The following is a 27,487-nucleotide window of genomic DNA, read 5'->3' on the forward strand; positions in this document are numbered from 1 at the left end:
TTTTGGAACATGTTGTCAAATTGTTCTCTAGAGAGGTTGTACCCACTTATAGAGCCATATTTTTATCATCACTGAAATAGAAAAAAACTTTGTGGATAACAAATAGCAGGTCATTATTTGAATATGTTTTCTCTCTGTGTTAGTTTTGAGGGTTTTTTGTTTCGTTTTGTTTTTTTGAGACAGTCACTGTGTAGTCCGCACTGGCCTTGGACTTGCTATGTAGCTCACACTGGCTTGAACTCAAAGTTCTTCTTGCTTCAGCCTCTCAAGTGCTGGGATGACAGGCATATACCACTGCATCTGGCTTAAATTGTATGTTTTTGTCTTGTGATTCTGGGGATTGAACCAGGACCTCATGCACATTGGGCAAGTGCTCTACCACTGAGCTGCATCCCCAGCTCTAAAATATTTTTAATGTATTTTTTGGAGTTGATATATCTGCCAGTTGTTTATGCTCTTGGATCATTTTCATTTTGAGGTATAAGTACCCTTTACATTAGGACATATACTCTTTGACCCTATAATGAAAATAATTTTTACTGTTTTGAAAATAGATTTTAGTATTTTGCATCATATGAGAAATTTTGTTTTCCAGACTCTGCAGCATAGTTACATGGCTTGGGGGCAAAGGTGGTCAAGCCAAGCTGCTTCACTGCTTCCATTTCTGCAGAGGCAGCACATACAGCTTTGTCTGTCATGCCGGACTGAAGCTTTTGGTGTAAAGAATTCAGGAATTACAAGGCACATGTTAGGGAAATTTGTATGGGTTGAAGGTAATACAAAGGCTTATTTTAAATTTTGTTATGTGTAATGATGGAATTGTGGCTGGGTAGAAAACTGCACACACCCAAACAGAGTATGTAGAGGTGAAAAATGTCAGGGACTTTAAAAAGAGGGAGGGACGGAAAATGAGGGAGAGAGGGAAGGTGGGCAAGCGCTCAAATGTGTCAAAATTAGAAAATGATTAAATTGGGGTGGTGGGTACTAATGCTATTCTTTATTTTTGTGCATGTTTGCCAAACTTATTTTAAAAAGGCTCTCGGATATTTGGAGGAACTGAGAGGAGCTTGCTTTCTTTGGCTTCCCTGTGGCTAGGATTCCCTGTTTAGGTCCTTCTGCTGGTGGTCTGCAGGTCTGGTGGTCTGCACACAGGACCCAGCAGGAAACTCTTGAAAGGAGTGTAGAAGGAGGCTTAGTATTGCCTCATTTAAATACCCATAGTCATTTGAAAATAGTGTATTCGCTGTTAGGTATCAAATTCTAATATCAGTCAAATCAGTTTGTTAATCTCAATCCTGTACCCAGTTTATTTTGTATGTACCCTCTCTGCCAAGGAGAATAACATTTTGAAGCCCTTCATTACAGGTGTGGTTTTGGCCAGTTTCTCCTTGTACTTCTCATAACTGGGGTTGAAAAAAACAACAAACAAAAAGGGAAACTTTCAAAATTTTGAAATAATTTTAATCTCATAAAAAATTTGCAAAAAATACAGTACAAAGAATTCCAGGGCCAGGGATTTAGCTCAGTGGTTCTGCCAGCTGCTTCACAAGTGCAAGGTCCTGAGTTCGATCTCCGGTACCAAAAAAAAAAAAAAGAATTCCTACATACACTTCACTCATATTACTAAAATGTTAACATTTTACTGTGTGCTTTTGTTATTTGTTTCCATATTATTATTTTCGGAACCATTTGAAACTAAGTTATATACCTGATGATGATCCTTTATGTCCTCTCAATGTGTATTTCCTAAAGGCAAAAATATTCTTCATTAAAATCATAAAATTAACAGTTGCTGCACTCTTATCTAATTCACAGACCTTATTCAAATTTTCCAGTTGTTCTACTAATTTTCTTTATGGCTGCTGTAGTCTGAAAGTCTGTGTCCCTTCTAAAATTCTTATGTTGCATCAGTGCTTTGGTATTCAGAAGTGTGGCCTTTAGCAGGTAATTAGGTTTTGAGGGCAGGCAGAGTACTCATGAATGGGGTGAGTGCCCTTTTTAACCAAACTCGAGGGAGCTTATTCACCTTTCTGCAATGTGAAGACACAGCAGGTGCCACTTATAAGGAATGAACCTTCCACCAGATGTTGAATCTGCTGGTACCTTGATCTTGTATTTCCCAGCCTCTATAACTGTGAACAGTAATCTATTGTTTATAAATTACTCAGTCGAAGGTACAAGTTGAGTATCTTTTGTTCAAAATACTTGGGGATCAGAAGTGGTTTCACTTGGATTTTTCAGCTTTTGGAGTAGTATTTACAAATACTTAATCTTATTGAGCACTGATACTGATACTCAAAAAGTTTCAGATTTTGGAGCATTAACTTTGGATTGATTATTTTTGTGGTAATGGAAATTGAATCCAGGGCTTTGCACATGCTAGGCTTTGAACCTGTTCTACCACTGAGCTACAGTCCAAACCCTTTAAATTTTTATTGATTGATTGAGACAAGTTCTTGCTATGTTGTTCAGGCTGATCACAAAGTCCTGGGCTCAAGTGATTCTCCTGCCTCGGCCTCCTGGGCTGAGATTACAGGTGCACACCACCAAACCTAGCTTGGATTTTAGCTTTTTGGAGTATGGATCGCCAACTAGTATTTTATTGTGGCAGCTTGAAATAAGACAATAGCAAAAGAGAAAAACACCTGGTGTCCAGTTCTGGTCTAGTATCCAGCCCAGGATCATGTACTCAGTTGTCATGATTCTTTACAGTCTTCAATCTGAGGCAATTCCTCAGCATTTGTGCACTGGAATATGGGCTTTTTTGAACAGTATAGACTAGCTATTTCATAGAATTTTCCTTGTGGAAGCTCTGTCTGATGTTTTCTGATGATAGAGTCACCTTGCACACTTGGTAGGATACCACAGAGGTGTTGCTGTGTCCTTCTCAGTGTGTCACAGCAGAAAGCCTATTCTGTCTGTGTGTTCCAATTACTGGCAGTGTTCATTGTGATTGCTTTATTAAGGCAGGATCTATCAGGTTTCTTCTGCCTCCACCCCTATGAATAAATATCTTAGGAAGAAAATAATCTGAGTCTATGTAAGTATACCTTTACTCCTTAAGCCATTTTCTTTTCTTTTTTTTTTTGCCATTTTCTTTTTTTAAGCATCCACTGATCTTTTCCCCCCTGAAATAATGAATAACATGATGGTTGCCAAAAAGTGAGTTTTAACTCCTGGGACACATTTTAAGTTTGTCGTTGAGCCATTTGGGGTCTGTCTCAAATCTTTTGGTTGGGATGTACAGGAGCTTTATGGAAAAGAACACCTAGGTCTCATAGTGGTTCAGGGACATGGGAGCTTTACCTGCTGGTTACACTTCTTCAGAGAGAACCTTATTGAATTCTCAGCACCTACTGGATGGCTTGGGCACCAAACTGCCTCTGTCCATCTATTTTCTTCCAGCTCCAGCACTGATCTATGGTCCCAGCAGCTAGGTCTAGACATTAGAAGTGGTGTTTGGTGATAACTGTGGCGCACAGATAGTACCAACTAGAATAAACCAGCCTGCTGGTTTTTTCAGAAGGGGCTATGGCCTAGAAGCACGGCATGGATTTATGTTTGACAGCGTCAAGAGATGTGTTCATTTTGTCGAATGGAAGATACATGAACATGTTTGGATGCTGAAGGGACAGGGGAGAAATTAGTGATCAGAACAGAGGAGGCTACTGTGAGGAGTCCCTGAAAAGTGAGCCTAAGTGGTAGGATTAGATCTTAGCAAGAGGAAGGATACTTCTTTTAGGAAGGCATTGGAAGGAAGAAAGTGAATACTGACGTATTTGTAAGTAATGTGTAGGCATAAATTTGAAGAAGTTAGTGCATGATTGCCTTAGTTTTCTTTCTGAGATGGAAGTGAGATCTTGTCCTAAGAGTGAGGAAGTACAGGCTTTGAGGACATCATTAAATAGGGAAAGAGTTGTGGAGAATAGGGGTGTTTGGGGCTCATCGAAAGAAGTTCAGGCAGCTAAGGAGAGACATGAATTCTTAGTGGCCTCAGGTCCAAGGCTGTGTGAATTTCTTTTCCCCCCAGCAGTGCTCAGCAGTCCAGGTATAGAAGCAGAAGAAATGAATGAGTGGGTTGACTAGAGGATATGACTTTGCCACATCCTCTAGAGAGGATGTGAAGAGGCAAAGGAAGTAGGAGAATGGAAGGCAAAAACAGTTTTGTAGGACCTTGTCTGGAGAGGCGATTTGACTAACGATTGCAGTTCAGACTCCATGGTCTATCCAAGATGAGGGGTGTGGTATGAGTGAAAGGACTGGAGGTCAGAGCAGTGAGAGAGGAAGAATAGAGTTCAGGATTGCTGGTAGAATAGGCATATTGGTCAGAGAGTAGGATGTTGGAGCTTAGCATTTCTAATGCAGGACGCATGTAGCTGATGGGCCAAAGTGGAGGAGAGTGGAAGTAAAGATTACTGTTGAGGTAGGAGGGGTTTTGTTGAAGTTGCTGAGTGGCTTCTTTACATGAATGTTGATGCCATCGAGTTAATGGTAAGACATTAGTAAAGGAGAGTGACTGTGTTCTAGGTATTTAGGGAAGGAGGGAGAGTTAAGCAGAAATGAAGCATTATAGCCAAATTGCACAAATAGCCTTCAAGGAAGGTGGCATTTTGGCTGCCAAGGGATCAGGGCTGGTTGCATCTGGAGGTTTGCTGGCACTGGCTGTCATAGCTTGCAACCAGTGCAAAGTGACATTTTTCCAGATTTCCAAACAAAAGTTGGTCATGGGGTTATTTTATTTTCCCATTGAGTTTATTGGTACATTTTAGGTATAAAATACAGTTACATTCATCATTGGGATCCTGTACCATTACATGAGTCTCTTGGTTCTTATTGTTTTCCCCTTCCTCTGCCCTCTCTTCACCCCCTCCACCCTTTCCTATTTGCAAAGACTTTGTTTCCATTTTTTTCCTTTTCTCACATTTTTTCTTTTCCCTTCTTTCCTTTCCCCTACACCTCCCACTTCTCTTGCTCCTTTAGACCTTTTCTTCCTATTACACAATATCATACATTTTTAAAATTGCAACATCAAGATCTAGGAGATATTACCACAGATTTTACAGAATTTAAAAGTATATAGAAAGCATATTACAAAATCTTTTTTGAAATAAATTTGACAACTTCTAAGAAGTACCTTGTAAGACAAATTAATAAAACTAACTCTGGAGGAAATATAAAATTTGAATAGCACTTATTAAAGAAAGTATATTCCTAGCTTGAAAACCTACCTATATGACAATAATAGGCTCATATACATTTTAACTGATAAATTATACATTTAAAGCAGAAAAAAGAAGGAACACTTCTCCCCTCATTTTAGGAAATGTACATTGTGCTAATCCTAAAACTGGATAAAGATAATAGAAAATAATATGAACATAGATAGAAATTTGTTTCACAAAACAAACTATTAGAAGTCAGATCTGGCAGTATGTAGAAAGTGGTTTTATTATAGGGATGGTAGTGTTGGTTCAGCATTGGAAGATCCACCCCCAAAAGTCATCATTTTAACAGAGGAAAGGAAAAAGCCATATGATCCTGTCAATAGTTGGAGAAAAAGTATTGGACTAAATTCTACAGCTGTTCATGGTAAAGGCTATAAGAAGGCTAGAAGTAGAACAGAACCTTCTCAACAGATCAAAGACATGTACTCCATACTTCCAGCAAAAACGCCTTATATGAATGGAAAAGATACAATGCTTTCTCCTTAAGGTGGGGAACAAGGGCAGATATGCCTACTCTTCATCTGTCCATTAAACTTTGAAGCATAGGCCTAAACCAAAATAGTCTGGCAATAAAATAACACAATTAGGATAGGATTGGCAAGGTAGAAGCAAAATCTTTATATGTAGATGAAATGATCATCTACAGAGAAAATATTAAGAAATCTCTAGGAGCCCCTAGAACTTATATTTGAATTTAGCAGGATTAGAAAACACAAGGTATATATAAAAATTCAGGTCTGTGTATACTTGCTATAAATGAAGAACTGGATATTGAAATTTAAAAGTTATGTAGGAGTACAAAGGGTGTAGAAAATTGAAAAGAAAAAAAAATACAGTGTTGGAAAATGTTTAGTACTTAATTTTAAGACTTCCTCTAAAACTGCAGTAATCAAGGCAGTGTTGGTATAAGGAAAGACACATAGATCATTGGAATAAAACAGAGAATCTAGAATTAGAACCACACATATATGGTCCACTGAGTTTTGAAAGATTATTTAACATTAACATTTTATAGAACATAAACTCAATTCAAGAGCCAAGGAAAAGATAGTGTTTTCAGCAAATGGCTCTAGAACACCTGGTGTCTGTATATAAAAAATTAACCTCTACCCTTTATTTCCATACATAAAAATAACCTGAAAGGATCTAAGAACCTAAATATGAAAGACTAAAACTATAAAACTTTAAGAAGAAATTATAAGGGAAAATGTTTATGAATTTAGGGTAGGCAAGAACTTCCTAGGATACAAAAAACATGATGTATAAAAGAAAAAAATTGATAAATGAGATTCCATCAAAATTTAGAGCTTTAAATGACATCGTTAAAATGAAAAGTAGTCCTTAAACAGACCATATTTACAATGCATATAACCTAGGTCATGGGGTTATTGTATGAGTTCTTTTTCTGTAGCTTCCTTCCCTTCCCTGCCTTTTCTACCTGGCTCCCTCATGCTCGTCCCCCAGGAAGGTGCCATGAGATTATCCCTTCCACGGAATCTTTCTTGAACCCTGGAGTCTGCCTTTCTGTCCCCATTCCTCCTTGTACTTCCCTCTAACTTAGCAGGAAACACACTCTGTCATCGTCCTCTGCTGTCCTTCCCTCTCTAGATCAGAGCACCTTGATGAAAGCAGGAGACTGTCTTCTTTGCTTCCCTGGCATAGATTTGGTTGAATTGTACACAGTTGTCATTTAGTAAGGGAATTTGGTTTGTTATTCTTCTCCCTCGGAGGTGACTTTCCTTTGTTAGCTCATTTTGAATCTTTTTCTGAAGTCACAAGCCCCTTTCCTAGTTTGGCCTTAGCCAAGTTTCATCAGATGGGCACACCAGTCTGTCTATTCTAGCTTCTGTTTTATTAACTTTCTTTTTGTTTTTCTCTATACTTCATAGGACAGGTCAAAAGAAATTACTTTTCTACCCAAGACTGGGGATTGAACCTAGGACCTTTACACTGAGTTACATGTCTACTGTTAAAACAAAACAAAACAAACAAACAAAAAAGCCTTTTTAATTTTGAGATACTGTTTTGCTAACAAGTTGCCTCAGCTTGTCAGTGCTAGGCTTACCAACATGTGCCACTATACTCAGTTGAAACTGCTTCATACAAAGTCTTCCCCAGTTAGCCAGGCATGATGGTACATGCCTGTAATCCCAGAACTCAGGAGGCTGAGGCAGAAGGATCACCATGAGTTTGAGGCCAACCTGGGCTACATAGTGAGTTCAAGGCCAGCCTGAACTACATAGTGAGACCCTGTCTCCAAAAAAGTCCCTAGTTGCAAAAATTTTTCAACAATTTGTTAATGTATGTCATCTTCCCTGTTTCTTTATTGTGTTACCTACATGCCTTGTAGAAATCAGAACTCATTCTAGTTTCTCTTGGACTAGTGTGTCTCATGCTGGAGTCTTGTTTAAATGTATTGGTGGAGCAACTGTTGCTGCATGGTCAGCAGTCACTCTTTTCAACAGTGATTTAAGCTCACTGTTTCAGATACAGTTTTCCAGAAACTTAATGATCTACATGTATTGTACATTAAAAAGAGCGTTAAGTGGCTGGGGATTTAGCTCAGTGGTTTCACCACCTGCTGTGCAAGCGCAAGGACCTGAGTTTGATCCCCAGTACCAAAAAAAAGAGCATTGAACAACAGCGTATCCAGATTAAAAACAAACACACGAGATTTACCTGAGGTAAAACAAAACATTTCCTTTACAGATTGGGCATACATGCCATGTAGGAGTCAGGTAAGTTAGTTTAGGCTGTTTCAGTGGATCCCAGTTCTCCTTCCTAGTTGATCTTTTCTTTCACTGACTCAAATTCAGAGTTTTTGTTTTTGCTTTTGTACTGCCGAGCATGTGCTATGAGTCTGCACTTTACATGACTAGTCCACTGTAAGTCCTGGATAAGCCCTCTTCTCCTTAATATTGCCTGTCTCGTGACGGGAGGCTTCCCCCACCCCTACTCGCAGCACCCTCTGAGTTGGACCTTCCTTTAAGGGCTGCTGCCTTGAGGCCATTCACAAATTGCTGACTTTCCTGAGAGCTTGCATAAAGGGCTTCGCCTTCTTTTAGTGTGTGTGTGTGTGTGTGTGTGTGTGTGTGTGGCGGGGGGGCGTCCTCAATCCCCCCTTTCCCAGGCTGTTCTTCCTGGGAGTCCAGTCCTCTTCATAAATTTTCTTTTCTGTCCCCAGAGCCAGTTTTGTAATATGAGCGTGGCTAGTGACATTTAAAGAGAGAGACCTCAGTGAGCCAATTGCACTTGATTTCTCTGGTCCCAGGTCTGCTTGACATTCTCCCTCCACCATAAATGTGTCTTACTCACCACTCCCCTAAGATTCTGCTAAGCCTGAACAGGTTACTCTGAGCTTATATTTAGATGAAAGTTACCCATTAACAGAGAAGCCTGAAACTGCAGACAGGGCTGAAGCCTTGCAGTGAAGACAGGTGTATGGGCAGCCTGTAGATCTTTGCTAGGCAAGGACCTTGGGTCTCTATTTTGACAGGTAATGATTCAGGGACTTTGAATTATCCTTAGGAGGCCAGGAACACCTTGAAACTTGGGCCAGAGCAACATTGCCCACTTTTGAGCTTCAAGGTTTGGCCCCAGTGTGTCTCAGTCATTTTTCATTCTAGCGTATAGATAGGGGTAAAAACATCCCACAATCTACTTTTCCCATTGCACCAGTCACATCCATTCCCAGTAGCAAACATTTCAACATGTCTAAATGTGCACAGACTCGGGGAACTTTGCACCTTTGAGTGCCAGGTTCAAATATTGAGTTAGTATCCTCGGAACAGGTGCTTGTCGAATTGCCCTCCAGTGGGTCAGGACATCAGTATAGCAGATTACACCTAGCACTATTGTTCTGGTTACTGTTCCTGTGAATCAAACCATTATAAACTTAAGCACATTAAACAGTGACCACTTTAGTATGCTTATGGATTCTGCAGGTCGGGCATTTGGACAGGGCATGGTAGGGGGGTCGCTTGTCTGCTGTATGATAGCTGGGATTGAAATCATTTGGAGGCTCTTAGTTGCACATTTTTTTGTGGCTGTGCTGGGGAGCAGTTGGACAGCTAGGACTGATAACCTGAGTGTCTGTATTGTAAGCTGGGCTTCTCACAGCATAGTGGCTGGCTTCCCAGAGCCAAGTGTCCTTAGAGGAAAGACTCAAAGAGCCAGCATGCTAGGTGTTTACACGACACTTGGTAACCTTGCCTGGGAAGTCACATGGCTTCACTTCTGCTGTTCTTGATTGGTAGCAGCAGTCAGGAGCCTGCCTGGATTCCAGGCCAGGGTACCTAGGTGCCAATCTCAATGGGTGGAGGGTCAAAACATTTGCAGCTGTTTTAAAAACTGCTGCAACTTTGTTTCAAAATAAAATAGAATTTAAAATAACAGAGTGCCTCCTGTATAGTAAGAATAAGTATTGTGTTTCAGTTACAATGCCTGTCTGTATATCTGGTTTATGATACAATGTTTCCTTTAAACTACATTTTAAAAAGATATTGCTTAACTATAGGTAATTTGGTTTATGAACAGCAAATTTTATCTCATAATAATTTAATAGATTACTATGTGGCAGTTAGTTGTAAAGATGAAAAACTATGGAATTTCCTGTCAGTCCTTGTAAGGACGTAATGTGGACCCATTCTCCTTTTCACCAGGAGGCCCATAACGCCCTGTTGGATGGTGGGCCAGGCTGGGAGAGTCTGTTCCCTGCAGACTGGACTGTGGGCCCGACCAGCTGTCATGACTTCTCCAAAATGTCCCAGTCTTTGCACATTCATTTTCTAAAAGAGTAGCAAACAGATGTGAAATGAAGAGAGAATACTTCTTGAAGATAGTCCAACAATAGGTGAGCATCTGAAAGCTGAAGAATAATCCATGATTGAGGGACAGCCAGTGTGCCTGAGGAAGGTGATGTTTGTGGTGAACTGGTCTTGGAAACCCAAAAGGAAATGGCAAGATTGGAGTCTGCTAAAGCAAATACGCTCTCTGCTGAAGCAACCTGCTGTCTTCCCTTCCCTGTGACAGAGTGTGCTCATCATTCTTGCTCTTTCAAGGAAATGTGTAAAGATGACTGAGCGATGACATTCACTGCCATCTTATAAAACATTACATTGCAAAGCAATTTTTGTGGAATAGTGTCATGAAATGACTGAATATTTACTCAGATATTTTAGAAAATTTGCATAACTTTATGCTTATATTATCAAAATGTTAAAGGTTCATTTTAGAAAACTCAAATACATGTTAAGTATAAATAGGAAAAGAAAAATGTTATTTTACTACTTAGAACCACTGATTTTGTTGTGGCTATATATCCTGCGTTTCTGTACAAAAACAAATAATGAGCTCTTATAATACACTTCTGTAATACACTTCTGTACACTTCTGTAATACACTTTGTAATACATACCTGCCTTTTAAACTTATGTGAGCAATTCCACGTCAGTTAATATGCTATTATTATTATTTGTACCGTGGATTGAAATTAGGACCATGTGCTTGCGCGGCAGGCACCAGAACCACTGAGCTAAATCCCCGGCCCCAATATGCTTTTATTATTATAAACACTTCATAATTTTATATCGTATGGAAATAGTATTTAAGCACTTAACATTACTGGTAACATTTAATAATCGTAAATAATGCTGTAGTCAACATCCACATAATTTTTCCCATACAATGTTTGTTTAAAAAATTATTTTCTGGGCTGGGGATTTAGCTCAGTGGTTTCGCTACCTGCTGCGCAGGCACAAGGACCCAAGTTCAATCCCCGGTACCAAAAAGAAAAAGAAAAAGAAAACCCAAAAATTATTTTCTGTGTGTGCGTGTGTGCGTGTGTGCGTGTGTGTGTGTGTGTGTGTGTGTGTGTTTTCCTCAGCAGGTAGGGTGGACACTCTTAATTTACTGAGGAGGAAGAAGTCTCCCATGAACCCCTTCCCTTCCCGGTTAGCAGACTTCCCCTCGGGTCCCGCAAGCCAAGGGTTCTGCTCCTGTCCTCTACCTGTAAGGAGGCTGAGTGGGAGCATCTGTGCCAGAGGGAGATGTTGCTGAGAACGTGGCCCACGGAGGCTGCCACAGGGTAATTCTCTTTTACGTGGAGCTATCTATAGTTCCTCCTCTCTACTGTACAGGGCAGCTCTGCTTCTATGTATGGAGGCCCACAGCCATTTTAGCTCTCTCTTCTTTTTTTTGTACCGGGGATCGAACTTGGGACCTTGTACTTGCGAGGCAGGTGCTGGAACCACTGAGCTAAATCCCCAGCCCTTAGCTCTCTTTTCTTTTGTGAAGCCTTAGAGGTGTTGGGAAACAGCTCTTATCACTGTCTCCTGGTTGTGGACCATTCTTCACTTCCTTGGATCTGTGTGTGCCTTTGCTTTGTTTGCACTGATAGCCTCTACGGAGTCTGCCCCCACTGCCTCCCTGAGCCTCAGCCATAGGCCTGGTGTCTCTCTCCTGTGAGAGGTGAGAATTATTACTCATTCCAGCACTGCCTGTGATCAGAGCGATGACTGTAGGAGCAGCTCTGCCTGTGAATTGTGGGTGTCTGGAACTAGTTTGATTGTTGTGTCCCTTACTTGTGCCTGAATGTTTGAGTGCTCGCCTGACTTTGGCACTGTCCCTCACTGAGACTCATCCTCTCTTGCCTGCCCCTGCCCCCTCCACAGCCCTGTCTGATGCGACTCTTCCGTCCTAGCCACACTCAGCCATTTGCTGTTCGTGTGCCAGCCTGGGCTTCACCCCTCCATGCCTTCGCACATAATAGTTTTGCTTTCTAGAATGCTCTTTTTACCTAGCAGAGCCTTTTTTTTTCCAAAATTTACCTTAGCAGGCATCACTCTTTTGAAAATTGTTGTGATTTCCCTCCTCCCCCTCCCTTGGGCAGAGTTAATCAGTCACTTCTCAGTCACACTCTGTACCAATTCTTGCTGTCAAACATTTACAAAGTGTTGTAATTGTTTGTTTATTTTTTTTAATCCTTCTATACTTAGCTTCTGGAAGGTAGGACCCATATTTTTATTTGTATAATTTTGTACATTAGGTTTAGTGCATACATATAGGTATTCTGTAAATGTTTGTTGAAATGAATGAATGACAATTTCACATCTCAGTCTTCTGATTGATATCTACTTATCCACCTTAGGGTGAGAAATCAATATTTCTTAGGAAATCAATATATGTTAAAATATGAACTATAAAATATGTAACATATTGTGTTATGTATGACTGAACCTTACAGTCTATTATGTTTCTTACTTGGCCAAGTAGACTAAGGCAAGACTGGATTAATGACCTGCCTAATCGACATGGTGGTGAGTGGCAGAGCTGAGACCCGACTTGATCTTTGTAGAGTTGCCCTTCCTCTCCTCTCCCATGTACTCTTGCTCCTGAGGCCCTTCCTCTGCCTCTCTTCCTGAGAGAGTTTTACCTGCTGTTCCAGACCCAGTCTGATTATTGCCTTTCTGGCCGTATCAGTCAGAATCACCTATATACACCCTCTTCTGAGTTTCTGCAGCTGGTTAGCACAGGAGGCAGTGCAGTGACTGAGTAGGGTCTTGGGGCTACAAGGCCTGGGTCCAAGTGCCATTCCCTACTCACTAGCAGTGTGACAATGAGAGTAGGTCAACCTCTCAGAATCTGTGTTTCCAAATCTATATTGGGGAATAATAACAATAGTTCTTACTTTATAGGGTTGATGTGAAGATTAAGATGCTCTCTGGTGTGTAGTAAAAACACTAACATCGTAGGCTATTGGTGGGGCTTGCTAACTGGCTGGCGGCTGATTACTGGGCTTCTCTATCTCCAGTTCTTTTTGTGTCTGTCTGATTGCTGGTTTGCTGAATTGGGTTACCCAGTTTTTTAAGAGGTGTATGCTAACCCACAGGCTACCCACAAACACTGTTGGGAATATTTTTGCAATTAACATTGACTTATAATTTTTGTTCCTTGGCACATGTCAGTGCTTTGCCATCTAGAGATTTGTTCATTTGTGTAGGGGGTGGTTCTTTGAAAAAGCTGTTTCTGAGGTCTGCTGAGAGAACAGAATGTTTTCTCTCCTTACTTTACAGCTTCAATCAGCTTTGAGATTTAGGGTTTGTATAGCTCTAACTACCTGCTAATTAAGGAAATGGATTAGGAAAGACAGTTTAATGGAAACTCACAGACTGTGGGCGGTTTGCACTTACTCTTTTGTTTGACACCTTGGTGCAGGCTCACCTGGTGCTGTCAAAGGAGCAATTTGTAGTTCTCCTGACTGTCTGTCTGATTAACACCTGTAGAGAGTGTCCATCTTTGATATAAAACTTGGATAATTTTGTTGTTTGCATTTTATATATCTTGTAAATGAGAAACCAGGAAAATACAGTGTATTTACTATAGAGGGAACAAAGGTTGTGGAAACATTAAATTTTTAAAAGAACTTTTGGTTACCTAGCTTTTAAAGACCTATGCTGATTTTAGTTTTTAAAGCTTGTGGAATAAATCCCTCATCTTTTCTGATTTACAAGGAAACTAAAATGTGGAAAATTTGATCTTTAAGTGGCATGACTTCTGGTTTATGGGCTTGTTTATTTTAAAGTTTAAACATTTCAGTGACTCATGATACTCTTGATTAAAAGGATATTCTCTTGAATATCATGTAGCTATTAAAATTACAATTTAGTTCTATATTTCTAAGAAAAGACTTGGTTTTAAGTGGAAAAAAGTATCACAAAAGGTTGATTTTTGTGCACTGGGATAAAAACAGGATATGTGCTGGTATATAAACAGAGACTACTTTGTAGAGTAATGAGATTTCAGGTAGTAGCTTTTTATTTTTTTTACCTGTACAATCTTTCTTAATGGTTTGGATTTTGTATGATTATATGTTACCTTATATTCAAAATAATCTAAAGCCATTTTGGGGTTTTTGGGAAATAATTATTTCAGTGTGGCAAACTCAGCCTTTCTCTATCCTCCCCAGGGAAATTACCCCAGGCAAGTAGAAGAAAAAGCAACAGAAATTAAAACTCCACCTTTAAAAAAATTAGGAGCTGTCTGAAACCCCAAGTCAGAAAATAAGTAGAATAACTTTTTAAAAGATTGAATCAGGAGTAAGAGAGGAAGTAGACAAGCAGATACTGGGAAAACTCAGGAAATGAGAAACAAAATAAAGACATAAAACCTGGTGAATAACGTTGTCCAAGGCAAGGGATATAACCTGGGATTCAAAATCTGAATCCTTTATTCAAAATAGTGGGCATGAATAACAAGCTGCTGGCAGGAGCTTCTTGGGATCCAGTTTGATTTTGAAATGCAGAGCAGGCTGGATTGGATGAGGACTTAGACAAGTAATACTTGTGGGAAGTGGTCTGAACCATGTGGTAGCAGGAGAGAAGAGACTACACTATGCCCAGCTCCATAGCTGCCTGTCACTTTTGGTTGGGAAGAGAGAATGGCTCAAGAATACCTCTCCCCGCCCTAGTGCCACATAGTCTAGCCTGAAAAAACATGGCCTTGGCTCTTTTCCAAGTGACTCTGCTTCAAATTGCTGGTTCAAGAGAAACTCCTCAAAAATGAGTAATTTAAAAATATGCCAGCTCACAATCTAGTCAAATATAAGAAAAAAAAAATGAGGGAAAGAACATGAAAAAAGAAGATGATGATGTCTAACACTCACTAGAAAGTGTTGGCACAAAACAAATGATAATCAGAACCAATTATTTCACAAGTTCGAAAAATGTGTCTATTCTTGTCTATAAAAACCTAGAGCATAAATCAAAAACACAAAAGTTCGGGGACAGTACAGCAAGCAAATATGAAAAAGAACATGATTTCAGGAAAGTGAAGGAAAAAAAGAAAACCATTAAATAAAGGAAAATTTTGAGGTAGCACAAGACAGCGTATGGAAGGTAGGAATAAAATAAGTTTGCTAAATTAAATAGACATATTTTTTTAAAAATTAAGAGAATGGGGCTGGGGATTTAGCTCAGTGGTTCCGGCGCTTGCCTTGTAAGTGCAAGGTCCCGAGTTCGATCCCCGATACCAAAAAAAAAAAAAAAAAAAATCACTAGACAAAAATAGAAATAATCTAAATGTCAAAATATACAAAGGAAAGCAAGCAGTTTCTATGAAGGGTAATGAAAGTAGTTAATAGAATGCAGGCAATATCTGTCATAGCCATAAATATAAATGGGAGTTGAGGGTCACGAGTGACATTTGCCAGCTTGTTTATCAGGAAGTCAGACCAGACTCCACTCATATGCTTCCCTGGCAGAAGGGCCAGCTCAAAACCTAATGTTTCAGAAGGTTTGAGGTCAGCAGGAGCCCCATCTCATCTCTGCCTATTCATTATCATTTGTTTCCACCCACCCAACTACAGTGAACTTACCTAGTGTTTGGTTTAAGGTGATTAGCTTCAGTGTTTTGAAGAAATTAAAAATCTAAAACTACTGAATGAAAGAAGTTAATAAAAGGCTAAACTTGATTTATTTTGAATAGTTATGTTGTAAATGTTGATAGCTCTTTTCTCAAGGACTATCACTGGAGACCAGGAAACACAATATTTTGCTTTTGGAGGCCATCTAACTGAAGTGTCATATGTTTGGTTCTGTAATGTATGCATCTAATGACATTCTTTGTTTTACACTGAGCACTAGGGATTTATTTGGTCCTTAGTTTCACGGAAATAGTATATATTAATATATACACATAAATATAACAGAGAATATAGTATACAGGGGGATTCTAGTTTAAATGCCATGTAGCAGTCACCAGTGCCTCCTTTCCAAGTTATCAACTTGATTGTCTGAAGTTGAAGACTCACAACACTAAAAATAGGCTCAATAGGGTACTATTTAGAGCTGATGGAACTGCATTGAAAAACACGTATTTTACTACAGGACTATCACCCCTGCCAACTTGAAAGAAAATAGGAAGACTTATTGCCTTCCTTGTGGTCTGTGTCTTGGTTAACCTTAGTAGTCATACAGATTTCCCTGCTTATGTGGGTACTAATTTAATGACAGTGAAGTAGTACATTCCTTTCTTCCTCTTGCTTTCTGTTGGTTCTTCATTCTGTATCCAAAGACTCCAGCTCCAAGTATACATCAGGAGCAGTGAATGGGAATGCTTTCTTAGAGGTGCCTATAAGTAAAATGGGGAAATAAACAGGAAGCACCCAGTAGCGGACTGTCAAAGAGACATTGAAGGACAGAGTGTTCATATCAGGCAGGCAGAGCCACTTTACCAAGGCTAGTGGGCTGGAGCCTGAATGTATTGGCCTTCTTTCTACCACAGCATAGACTGCGCAGAGAAGGACTATGGCACTCGTGCTGTGAGCACAGGCTGGATCTGGACAGACTGTGGACTGGACTCATTCTCAAAGAAGGGGCCCCAGCACTAAAGGGTATAAATCCACACTTTGATAGAAAATTAGGGAAGATTGGGAAAAGCCAGCTGGAAGAGAAACACCACCCATGTGAGCGGAGTTGCAGTGGGAGGAATGCAGTAGGCAGATCTCCTGAGAAACCACAGAGAGTTTTAAATATCCATCAAGGCTCCAAGAGTGACAGATCTCATATGAGTCAAGAAGAACTCTGGCTCCTTCTTGTCCCTCCTTCCAGAAACAGCAGCCAACAGGTGGAGGAAGAAGTAAGGAGATGAAAGCAACCTCACCCCATCATCCCCAATGGCTGCCACCCCTGCAACTGCACGGCCAGTGGAGAGTCTTTTTTTTTTTTTTTTTTTTGAATGACCAATCACTTTCTTTTTAAATTGAACTCATTTTGAAACTATAACATGTAACGATTGATGCATAAACTGTAAGTTTATAATTTAATGAATTTTCAAAAACATATCCATCACCCAGATGAAGAAATAGAACATTCCAGGACCACGTAAGATGGCCTTATATTCTTTATCAATCACCCAGTTTCCACAGAATATCCCTAGATTAGTTTTGTCTGGTTGGAACCTTACTTAAATGAACTGATCACTTTTAATTACTGAATTGGATTGTACTTATGTCTTAATGTGTATGTTGGGTTAAACAGTGTCTCCCTTCACATTCATTTTCATCAGAACTTCAGGATTGTGACGTTATTTGGAAATAGGGCCTTATAATTAGTAAAGATGAAGCCAGCCATACTGGGTTATATTGGGTCCTAAATCTGATGACATATAAGAAGGCCATGTGATGACAGAGGCAGAGATTGGAGCGATAGAGGGAAACAGGATTTGTGGCAGCCATCAGACACTGGGAGAGATGTAGGAAACAGTTCTTTCTCAGAACCTCTAGAGGGACCATCCCTACTTATACCTTGATTTTGGATTTTAGGTCTCCTGAGCTGTCAGAGAATAACTTTCTCTTGGTATACTTTGCGATCTAGGGCCTTACACATGCTAGGCAAGCATTCTACCACTGAGTGACATGGCCAGTCCTTTTTATTTATTTTGAGAGAGGGTCTTACTAAGTTGCCCAGGCTGGCCTTGAGCTTATAGTCCTCCTGCCTCAGCCTCCAAGGTATCTGGGATTCGAGAGTGTACCACTGTGGCTGGTTTTTCTTTTTTAAGCCATCCATTTTGAGATAATTTGGTATAGGAAACTACTATAGTGCAACTCCAGGAGTTTATATTAAGAAAGGGTAAGCATAACAGTTGAGGCTGAGCCACGTTTCAAGAGAAGAACCTTTGAACAGGTTTAAAGTGGGAAAATGACTTGAAATATTTTTGTTGTTCCTTGGGGATTTGTTTTGTTTTGTTGTTACCCTGAGAGAACTTTGCTTATTCAGTCTCCCAGTTACAGGAGCAGACTATTGTTTAGCCAGAATATTTAGTTTTGAATGTTCACTCTGCAGAGGAGCAATGGATGCAAAACCCTCCCTAGATTTGTTTCATGTATTGCTATTCATGCAAAGCTGTTTTCTAAGTGAGTCCCAAGCACAGATGTCCCAAGCACAGTTGCCTTGAAGTGGGGCAGCTCTTCCTTCAGTGGTTCCTAGGGGGACCCTGCCCTTAACACCCGCCACAGCTCAAATGCCTCTAAGCAATCACTTTGCCTTGGTGTATCAGAGGAAATCACAGTTAAAAGGTTCTAGAAACAAAACCAAATATCCAGACTTCTTGTTCTATTCTGTTGTCTTTTTTTCAGACCACCGCTGATAAGGTGGATTAAGTTATCCCTGGGGACTTGGCCCCTAGTGTCTTTCTCTCAGGTCCTCACTGAGCAGGGAGCCTGTGTGCTCTCCTGCTCCCTACCCCCTGTTCAGAGAGAACCACTGAAGAAACGTTCACATGGAGGAACCAGAGCAGCCACCTACAGAAGTGGTCTACCCTAATTTCATTTTCTGGGGTTAATTATAACTTTGTGTTTTAGTTTATTTCTCATCCCTGCCATTTATGTATGTATGATCCTTTCTCCACTTCTAATACCTGTTTCAGTGGGCGCATTTTTTTACATTACTAAATCAGCATGATGAAATCTAAATTTCACTTTAGCTTGATATGTAAAAAAATTTCAAGTATATACAGGTGTACATTCAGAAATTATCCCCTAAATATTTTTGCTTTACTTATATTTGGTCTTATAAATTTTACTACAAAATCATGTCATACCATAACATTTTTATATGAAAATTGTGCCTTTCTTTGAACTAGAGGGCTTCCTGTATTGTGTGTCGTGCTTTCTTTTCAGAGTCAGTTATGTATGCTGAAAGCCAATGGTATTCTTCAGTTATTCCAGGCTGTAATTTAAATGGAAAGCAGTTTTTCAAAAGAAGGTCACACACTTTCTATGATGTCTAAGTAAGACATGGCTGAGTACAGCAGTTGTTCTGGGGAGGTAACATACCCAGAAGAGCAACAAGATAAAAATCTAATCAAACAGAACTTTGAATATTTGGTTAAGTCAAGGATACACTCAACTGTAACACAATCAAAGATTGCATCATTCCTTGGAGACTTGAGGATGAGATCAGATATCTGTTCAGCTGGATAATGATCACAGTAAAATTAGGAAAAGAACAGAGTGGTTTATAATATAAGGCTATTAGGAAATCTGCCAGTCTTCATTTTACTCTAGCAACTGGGATTGGTTATCTTTTCTTCCTTAGAAATTTCCTTTAGAAACATTATCAAAGCATGAGGAGATCTTGGGGAACTAGTTATTCAGTAATTGGTTGAATCCGTAGTTACCGAGCACTACGGTTAAATTCTAGTTCTATGACAGTGAGCAGAACTGAGGCTTAGTCTGGCAGGAGAAACAGTTGCTCAGAATTCCACTGTGACACAGACCAGCCGGGGACACCTTGGGAGCTGCTCATCCCAGTGGAGGTTGGGGCTGGAGGCTTCAAGCAAAGTAGCACCCCTGCTCTTGTCTGGAAGGTTGAAAAGCACATAGGGGAGAAGAGAAAGAAAGCAGGAGTTTGCCAGGCTAAGGGAGCTGCATGGACATGGTAGCATAGTAAGAGATGCAAGCCTTTCAAGGAGTTGTAAATAGTTTGGGGAAGTTGAAACTCAGGGACTCCAGGTCATTTGAGCTTTAGCCAGGGCAATGTGGAGTTCCTGAATAATTTTACATGTGCTCTATTTATGAATCATATGTTTCATTCCTTTCAAAGCTTTCTGGCGTTTTTGTGCTTTGATCAATAACATCATGCATTATCCCTCTCCCCCAGTATATACCTCCCTTTTTGAGTTCAGTAATAAGGATGAAGGAAGACTGAATTGACTGTCATCTCTTCAGACTAAGAGAATGCTTAAGTGTAATAAATGTGAAATAGGCAGAGATATTTTACTGTTTTATGTTTTTCTTTATGGTCATTATTTTTGTACATCCTATAGAAATATGTCATTCCCTGTATTTTCAGGCACTTGTGAGATTTGGGGGGATATGAATTCCTCTTTAGGAGTTGTATAGATGTATTCTCATTATTAATTATTACTGAAGCAGAGAGGAAATGATATCAGCAGATATGCAGAGCTTTTATTCTCACTGAATACACTATTCATTTAGACAAAAAGATCATTTCTCAATTCAGATTGGAATATTCTAATTTAAGGCCTAAATCAGTTGGGTCATAATCTCTATGGAAACAAAGCTTTCTACTGTGTAGTAACTGCATAAGTAACTCGTTTCTCCTTGTAGATACACAAGTTGTAGATGCAAATGCTCCTTTTTCCATTTTCTCTTAACTCTTAAAATAGAAGAGGTTTTAGCCAACAACATTGTTCATATGTTTTATAAGATTTAAAGTATCTGCTGACTTTCTTTTCCTAGTAAAAGTCAGATGAAGAGAATGATTTCCCCTTTTCTGTTCTTAGAGTCTCAGTACTCTGTCTGTGCAAGGCTCTACAGGGGATGGTCTGGTTTTCTTTTCATTATTCACTTTCAGCACTCTTGGTATATTGTGATACGAGTCCTTTATCATTTATGTATTTTGCAGATATCTTCTCCCAATTTTGGGCCTTACCCTTTTATTCTTTTACTAGGATCTTTGGATGAATAGAAATTATTATTATTATTATTTTTTGTTACCAGGGATCGAACTCAGGTCCTTGCGCTTGCACAGCAGGCGTCGAAACCTCTGAGCCAAATCCCTGGCCCTAGAAATTCTTAATTTAAAAATCTAACCTCATTCCCTTTTGTGTTAGTGCTTTTTGTGTGTGGTTAAAACATATTTTGCTGTAGTGAAAGTAAAAATAGACAAATGTAATTTATGAAACCAACAGGCTTCTGCACAGCAAAGGAAGCAAATACTGTAACAGAACAACGAGACCACAGTCAGCAGATACATTAGAACAAAGAGCAAAACAACCCAAGAACCTCAGGGCTGTGAACCACCAGGGAACTGCAAATTAAAGCCAAGTGAGTTATTACTGCATACGTGTTAGGTAGGCTGTTACCAAAAAGATGAAAGACAAGGGCTGGGGATTTAGCTCAGTGGTTCCGCCGCCTGCCTCGCAAGTGCAAGGTCCCGAGTTCAATTCCTGGAACCAAAAACAAGAAAAACAGGTGAAAGCACGAGCTGGTGAGGACGTGGAGAAAAGGGCTGTGCGCTACTGGCGATGCTCGATGCTGCAGTTAGTGCCACTGCTTTGGAAACCAGCGGGTAGGTCCCTCCAAAACCAAAAATGGAATCACTGTCCGATCCAGCTATCCTGCTTCTGGGTGTATAGCCAGAGGAGTTGAAATCAGTATGTGGAAGAGATGGCTGCACTCCATGTTTATTGTAGCTTCACTCACAAAACCCAAAATATGAAAACTGAGGAATCTGTGGACAGATGAATGGATTAACGCACACAAAGGAATATTATTCAGCACTTACAAAGCAGGAAATTCTGTTGAGCGTGACCACACACATGTGTAATCCCAGATACTTGGGAGGCTGAGGCAGGATGATCTCAAGGTCAAGCCCAGTCTGGGCAGCTTGGTGAAACCCTATCGCAAAATGAGAAGGATGCAGCTCAGTGCTAGAGTGTTTGCCTAGCATTTACAAGGTCTTGGGTTCAATCTCCAGTATACCCTGCCATCCTCATAAAGGAAATTTGTTCATTTGTTATTACAGGGATAAACAGAGAAGAGACAAATGCCATATGGTCTCACCTATACTCCATTTATATGTGGAATCTAAAAAAATTCAACTCATAGAAATAGAAGGTAAAATGGAGTTACTAGAGACTTGGTGTGGGGTAGATAGGGAAAGGGGAAACTTTGGTCAAAGTTTTATTTAGGAGGATGAATTCTGGTGATCTGTTGTGCAGCATGTTGACTATAGTTAATCATAACTTATATTTCTTTTTTTTTTTTTGGTACCAGGGCTCGAACTCAGGACCTTGCACTTGTGAGGCAGGAAGCAGAACCACTGAGCTAAATCCCCAGCCCCATCATTTATATTTCAAAAGTAATGAAAGAGATGATTTTAAACGTTTTTACCACAACAAAATAACTATTTGAGGTGATATGTTAAAAACAAAACCTTTGAGCCAGGGATGGTGGTGCATGCCTGCAATCTCTGGACTTGGGAGGCTGAGGCAGGAGGATCATCACGAGTTCAAGACCAGCCTGAGCTACATAGTGAGACCCTGTTTAAAAAAAAAAAATCTGTCTCAGTGCTCCTCTTTTTTTGTTTCTTCATTTGTTTCTCTGATTCTCCACTCCCTTTCCTTCCCTACCTCACATTCTAATGTGTTTAATCTGTTGTTTTGATGTGTTCTTGTAAATGTATATTGTTGTATATGCTTACGTATTTTAAATTTATGTGTTTATACTGTCTTATAAATCTCATTCTTTTTTTCACTTAGCATGTTTTTAAGATTCACCATCTTACTATACTCCACTTACCTCAAATACAATACCTGCAACTGCCTGCTGCCGCAATAGCCCTGAACAAACATTCTGCACGGGTCCCTTTCAGACCTTGTGAATAGGCCCAGGCTTACTAATTCCGAGGTATAGGGTTATACAAGTACAGGGATTTTTCACTTAACCCCAGTAATTGGTTCCTGAATATCAGTTGCTGTAAGTGAAAATTTCAACCAGGACCCATTTCTTATTTTTACTGGGAAAAATTAGTTAATTATAAATCAGCTCAAAACCCTGAACCTATTTCCTAAAGTATAATTGAAACTTATAAAACTATACATAAATAAGAATCTAGTATGTTAGGTTGCAAAGGGCATAAAACAAGCCAGGCATGGGGGTACAATCCTGTAACCCCTGGACTCTGGGAGGCTGGGGTAGGAGGATCCTAAGATCAGGTGCAGCCTGGGCAACTTGGAGAATTGGCGAGACTCTATCTCAAAAGAAAAAAGACAAAAAGGACTGGGGATATAGCTTAGTGTATAGGCCCTAAGTTTGGTCCCCAGTTCTTTTTTTTTTTTTTAAGTGCTTAAAACATTCATTTACTCATCACCAAACAATGTCCTAAACCAATGGTTGCGTTCAGTGGGCTGAGGGCAGCTGGCTTCCCTCTCCCACTGCCACAAGGCAAGGCGACCCCATGGAGCACAGTGCCCTCTCCATACCAGCATCTCCCGAGAGCACTGTGCTGTCCAGCATGCTCCTGTGGTTCTGACCACAGTGGTCTTCTGGCAGATATCTTTGGCTTGTAATTTGAGACTTACTGCACATTGATTTTTTTTATAAATATGCTGAGTTTTTTGAGGATGTAAATACATTTTTCCAGTATAAACATTAGACAACTTCCAGTCAAGATTTTACCTTTAAACCCTGAGGAAGAAGCAACTGTGGGAAAGGACATTTCCTTCAGAAAAGCTCTACCCCAGGCTCTTGCTGCTCTTGGCAGTGAAGGGCAGGCCGTGATGACCCACACCCTGTCCCCCACCTGGGATCAGATGGCTTCACCTGCTCTGGAGCCTCATGTTCTCGGTTGATGCCGACTCTTTCCTTGGCCTCCCTGTCTCAGAGTTTCTCCTCTGAAACCCCAATTTACTTTTCTTTAGGACATGGTTTGTTCCTTGATTTTTCTTTTAAAGAGTGCGTTGAAGTTTAGAATTACAAATAATTTAAACTAATGTAAAAAGAAGCATTAAAGAAACCAGTACTATCTTTTTAAAACTGCATAGGCCAATTCAGAGAATATTTGTGTGGCCCTCATGAAGACTAAAAGATGAATTTAAGAGCAGAGCCCGAGGTTGGGAACTGCATTCAGAGGGTCTGATGGTTTCACAAAGGAAGGCTGCCAGAATGAGCAATTTTCATAGTCTTCATCTGAAGATGCGCTTTCCACCAAAAGTCATGGGGATTTCCTGCATTCTAGAGCCAAAGTGCAGGGGCTTTGTGAATGGCTGTGCGGCCCACTTTGGGAACAGTGGGTGTTCCTAATGGAACACTGCCCTGTGTGCTTGTAACCCACCTAATCTTCACCATCACTGTCTTCCATGTGAGGCTGGTCCAAGTGAAGAAATTTACCTAAATCATGGTTTATGGGATGGGGGGGAGACAGAATTGAAACCCCTATCTGTCCAACCTCTGAAATGTTGGAACTGTGTAGTGACTGTAGATAATTCTGTTGTGTGGATTGTCATTCTCAGTGTACTGCCTTTTGGACCTCATTATGATTCATTAGTTTACACAGAAAAACTTTAGCTGGCTTGTGCAGTCAGAATGGTAGGAGTGGTCAGGTAGGACATTAGCACTGTAGAACCTTCTGAACAAGGTTCCCTGCTATCTGAATCCTTGATAAATGTAAATATATGTGAAATAAACTCATTTCAGAGAGTCATGATGCTAATTTGTTAGTTGACAGGTTGGAGTGTGCCCTTTCATTGGCCAGATCATCCAGGCCTGGTGGCCTCAGCTTCTTTCAAGGAAAGTGCTGAATAAATAGCTTGGAGTTGTCAACTTCTGTCTCACCTGTCTGGTGCAGCCTGGAGACCTTCTCCTCGGTCTACAGGTCCTCAAACAAGTGATTGCTTCCCTTGGTGGGGTGTAGATTCTAGTCTGGCCTCTGTGATATTGTACCTCAGAGTTCCACAATTGGATTCTAGGACTCACAGATCTCAGAGATGAATAAAGAGGATCTCAAGAATCAGGCTTTCCTACAGGTGGCAATTCTCATTTTTATGGGTTGTTCTTGTTAATAAGTTTCAAAGGTAATTATATTTTAGCTTTTTCTGGAAAACTTTGTCCCTTGTACCAAATAGCTTAGTATGCTGTTTAAGAATTACCCTTTATACCACTTTATACAGTATTTCAAGGTACAAAGTTAAGGTTCTTAGTAGAGATTATTACCTTAGTACTCTAAAAGAAACAGCTCTCTGAGAACCAGTCTTCAAAATGTCTAATAATATGTGTGCATATAAAATTAGTTATAGTCTCTTAGCCAGAATTTCTTAGAAAATCTTTGCTGTAGTTAGAATTTATTAGGCAGTTTTTTCAGTATCAGGCACTGTGCTGAGCACTTGAAATAACTCATTTAATCCAGACACTATATTTTGCCCAACACTGTGGGTTTGGGGGAAAAAATTACCTGAGGAGTTTCACCCTAGCATGCAATTCGGTTTTGGCATTCAGTCAGTAAATATTTGCTGTTTCAGTTGACTGACAGGGAAATTAGAAACAAGTAAGGGAAGAAAAATGCAACTAGGGCCGTGGGTGTAGGTGTGGAGAAGGAGAGAGCTCTGGGAAGCAGACTGGAGCTTTGCCTTGGGGCAGATCTTGGTGCCATCTTGTGGGGCACCTAGAAAGGACCAAGCAGGACCTGGAAGGGACCAAGCAGACCGTTACGAGGATGCCCTGCTCATCTAACTCCAAAGTCCCACCCAATTCTGATAGCAGTATGCAGTCAAATAACAAAACTCTGTTTTCCAAATCAATGGATCTGATTGTCTTATTCATCAGCCTGGATCACTCTGCCTCCAAAACATATCCCAGACCTGTTTGCTTATCTCCATGGAAACTGCCAGACCAGCCACTGCCTTCTCACTTGGCCAGATGCAGAAGCTTCCTTTCTGGTCTCCTTGCGGGGTTCTTGAAGTCCATCTTCCACAGACAGCCAAAAGGTTGTATTTTTAAAAACAAAAAGCAGCTATTCGGGGGACTGAGATGAGCACCACATATTGTAGGCCAGCCTGGGCAACTTAACAATATAATTTCTATTAAAATAAAGATTTTAGAAAAGGCTCAGGATATAGCTCAGTGGTAGTGTGCTTCCCTAGCGTGTGTGAGGCCCTGGATTCAAACCCTAGTACCACAAAACAAATCAAATCATGCCATTTCCTTGTGTAACATCTTGTGGCTTTGTATGACATTTACATATGGTTCCCCACCTCACTGTGCCCACATCTTGTGGCTCTATTCTCTTTTGTTTCCTTAAGTTTCCCCTGTTCTCACCAATAAGTCCTGCACACCCCATTCTTTGCCTGCTGAGCCTTCCTCCATTTTTTTTTTTGCTTAAATTCTTTTATTGGTACATTTTAGGTATACATACAATATGTTTACATTTATCATTGGATGCTTGTACCTGTACATGATGTATCTTGGTTCTTATTTTTTCCCCATTCCCTGTGCTCCCTTCACCACCTCCACACTTTCCTATTTACAAAGACTTTGTTTCCATTTTTTCCTTTTCTCATAATTTTTCCTTTCCCTTCTTTCCTTTCCCCTTCCCCTCCCACTTTCCGTACCTCTGTGGATCTTTTCTTCCTATTTCAAATTATCAATTATGAAACAGCCCAAGTGCCCATCAACTGGAAACTGGATAAAGAAGATGTGGGTTTTGGGGGGTTTTTTTTTGTACTGGGGATCAAACTTGGGTCGTTGTGCCTGCATAGCAGGCGGTGAAACCACTGAGCTAAATTCCCAGCCCAAGATGTGGTTTTTTAAATAAAATGGAATACTACTCAGCCGTAAAGAATGAGAAACTAGAGACATTTATAGCTAAATGGATGCATGTTGAGGCCATACTCTTTAAGTGAAATAAATAGGACACACGTGTAAATACTGAATAGTTTCTCAGGTGTGAGAAACAAAGTGTAAATAAGGATTAAAATGATTAAAATGAATAATTGATAATTTGAAATAGGAAGAAAGCTTCCTCCATTCTTTGCATGGCTGGCTCCTCCTCCTCATTCATATCTTGCCTTTTGTGTTGCTGCTGAAGAGAGGCCTACCTCGACCTTCTTAAAACAGTAGCCCAATTCTCTCTACCACATTTCTGCTTTTTCTGTTCAATCTCCATTGCCTCCGAAACTGTTTAGCACTGTGGATGCTCAATAAAGATCTGTCAAATGGGTAAATGCGGATTTCTGGTTTCTTTTTTTTTTCTCTGTACCGGGGATGAACTCAGGACCTTGTGCTTACGAGGCAGGCACAATGCCCCTGAGCTACATCCCCGGCCCTGATTGCTGGTTTCTTGATCTTCTTTCAGCTTGATAAAGGTTAGAGGCAGATGATTTTAGATCTTCCCTAACATAGAATGTGAAAAGATCACAAGAATTAAATTGAGGTAGAACAGAGTCCCATTCCCCCCATTTGCTGCTAACTCTATTTGACCATTCTGTTCTGAGGTATAGTTTCTTCATCAAAAGTTACTTATCTGCAGAGGAAGTACTAAATTGAATTTAAATGAGTGAAAACAAAGTGTTTAGCACGTAGTAAGCACGTTTTTCTATTAAAATTGGCCATACCTTGTTACATTTTTTTCCTTCCTACTACTCAAGGACAGGGTTAAAAAGTTGTCCTCTCTGCTCCCAGAACTTTGCAGCACAATTGGTTTATAACTGTAATAGGTGGTCCATAGATTTAGACTCTTCCACAC

At 40.1% G+C, this 27,487-nt stretch overlaps 2 protein-coding genes across 9 annotated transcripts in view; both read left to right on the forward strand.

The window, feature by feature from the left end:
• Positions 1-10,077, forward strand: part of Slc28a1 (solute carrier family 28 member 1) — a 118,017-nt gene extending 107,940 nt beyond the window's left edge. For 3 of the 6 annotated variants that reach the window (XM_087188515.1, XM_087188521.1, XM_087188514.1), the window contains one exon: positions 9,887-10,075. In XM_087188515.1, the coding sequence (XP_087044641.1) occupies positions 9,887-10,016 (130 nt within the window). In that variant the 3' untranslated portion in view covers positions 10,017-10,075. Of the gene's footprint in view, positions 1-9,886 lie in introns of all 6 variants that reach the window. The other 3 variants (XM_087188518.1, XM_087188520.1, XM_087188516.1) reach the window with 2 other exon arrangements.
• Pde8a (phosphodiesterase 8A) overlaps positions 1-27,487 on the forward strand; it is a 173,297-nt gene that overhangs the window by 42,363 nt on the left and 103,447 nt on the right. The window lies entirely within an intron of this gene.

Source organism: Heterocephalus glaber, unplaced genomic scaffold (assembly GCF_053883595.1).
Source record: "Heterocephalus glaber isolate CG9 unplaced genomic scaffold, H.glaber_assembly_v1.0 deba00001531, whole genome shotgun sequence".
NCBI lineage: Eukaryota > Metazoa > Chordata > Mammalia > Rodentia > Bathyergidae > Heterocephalus > Heterocephalus glaber.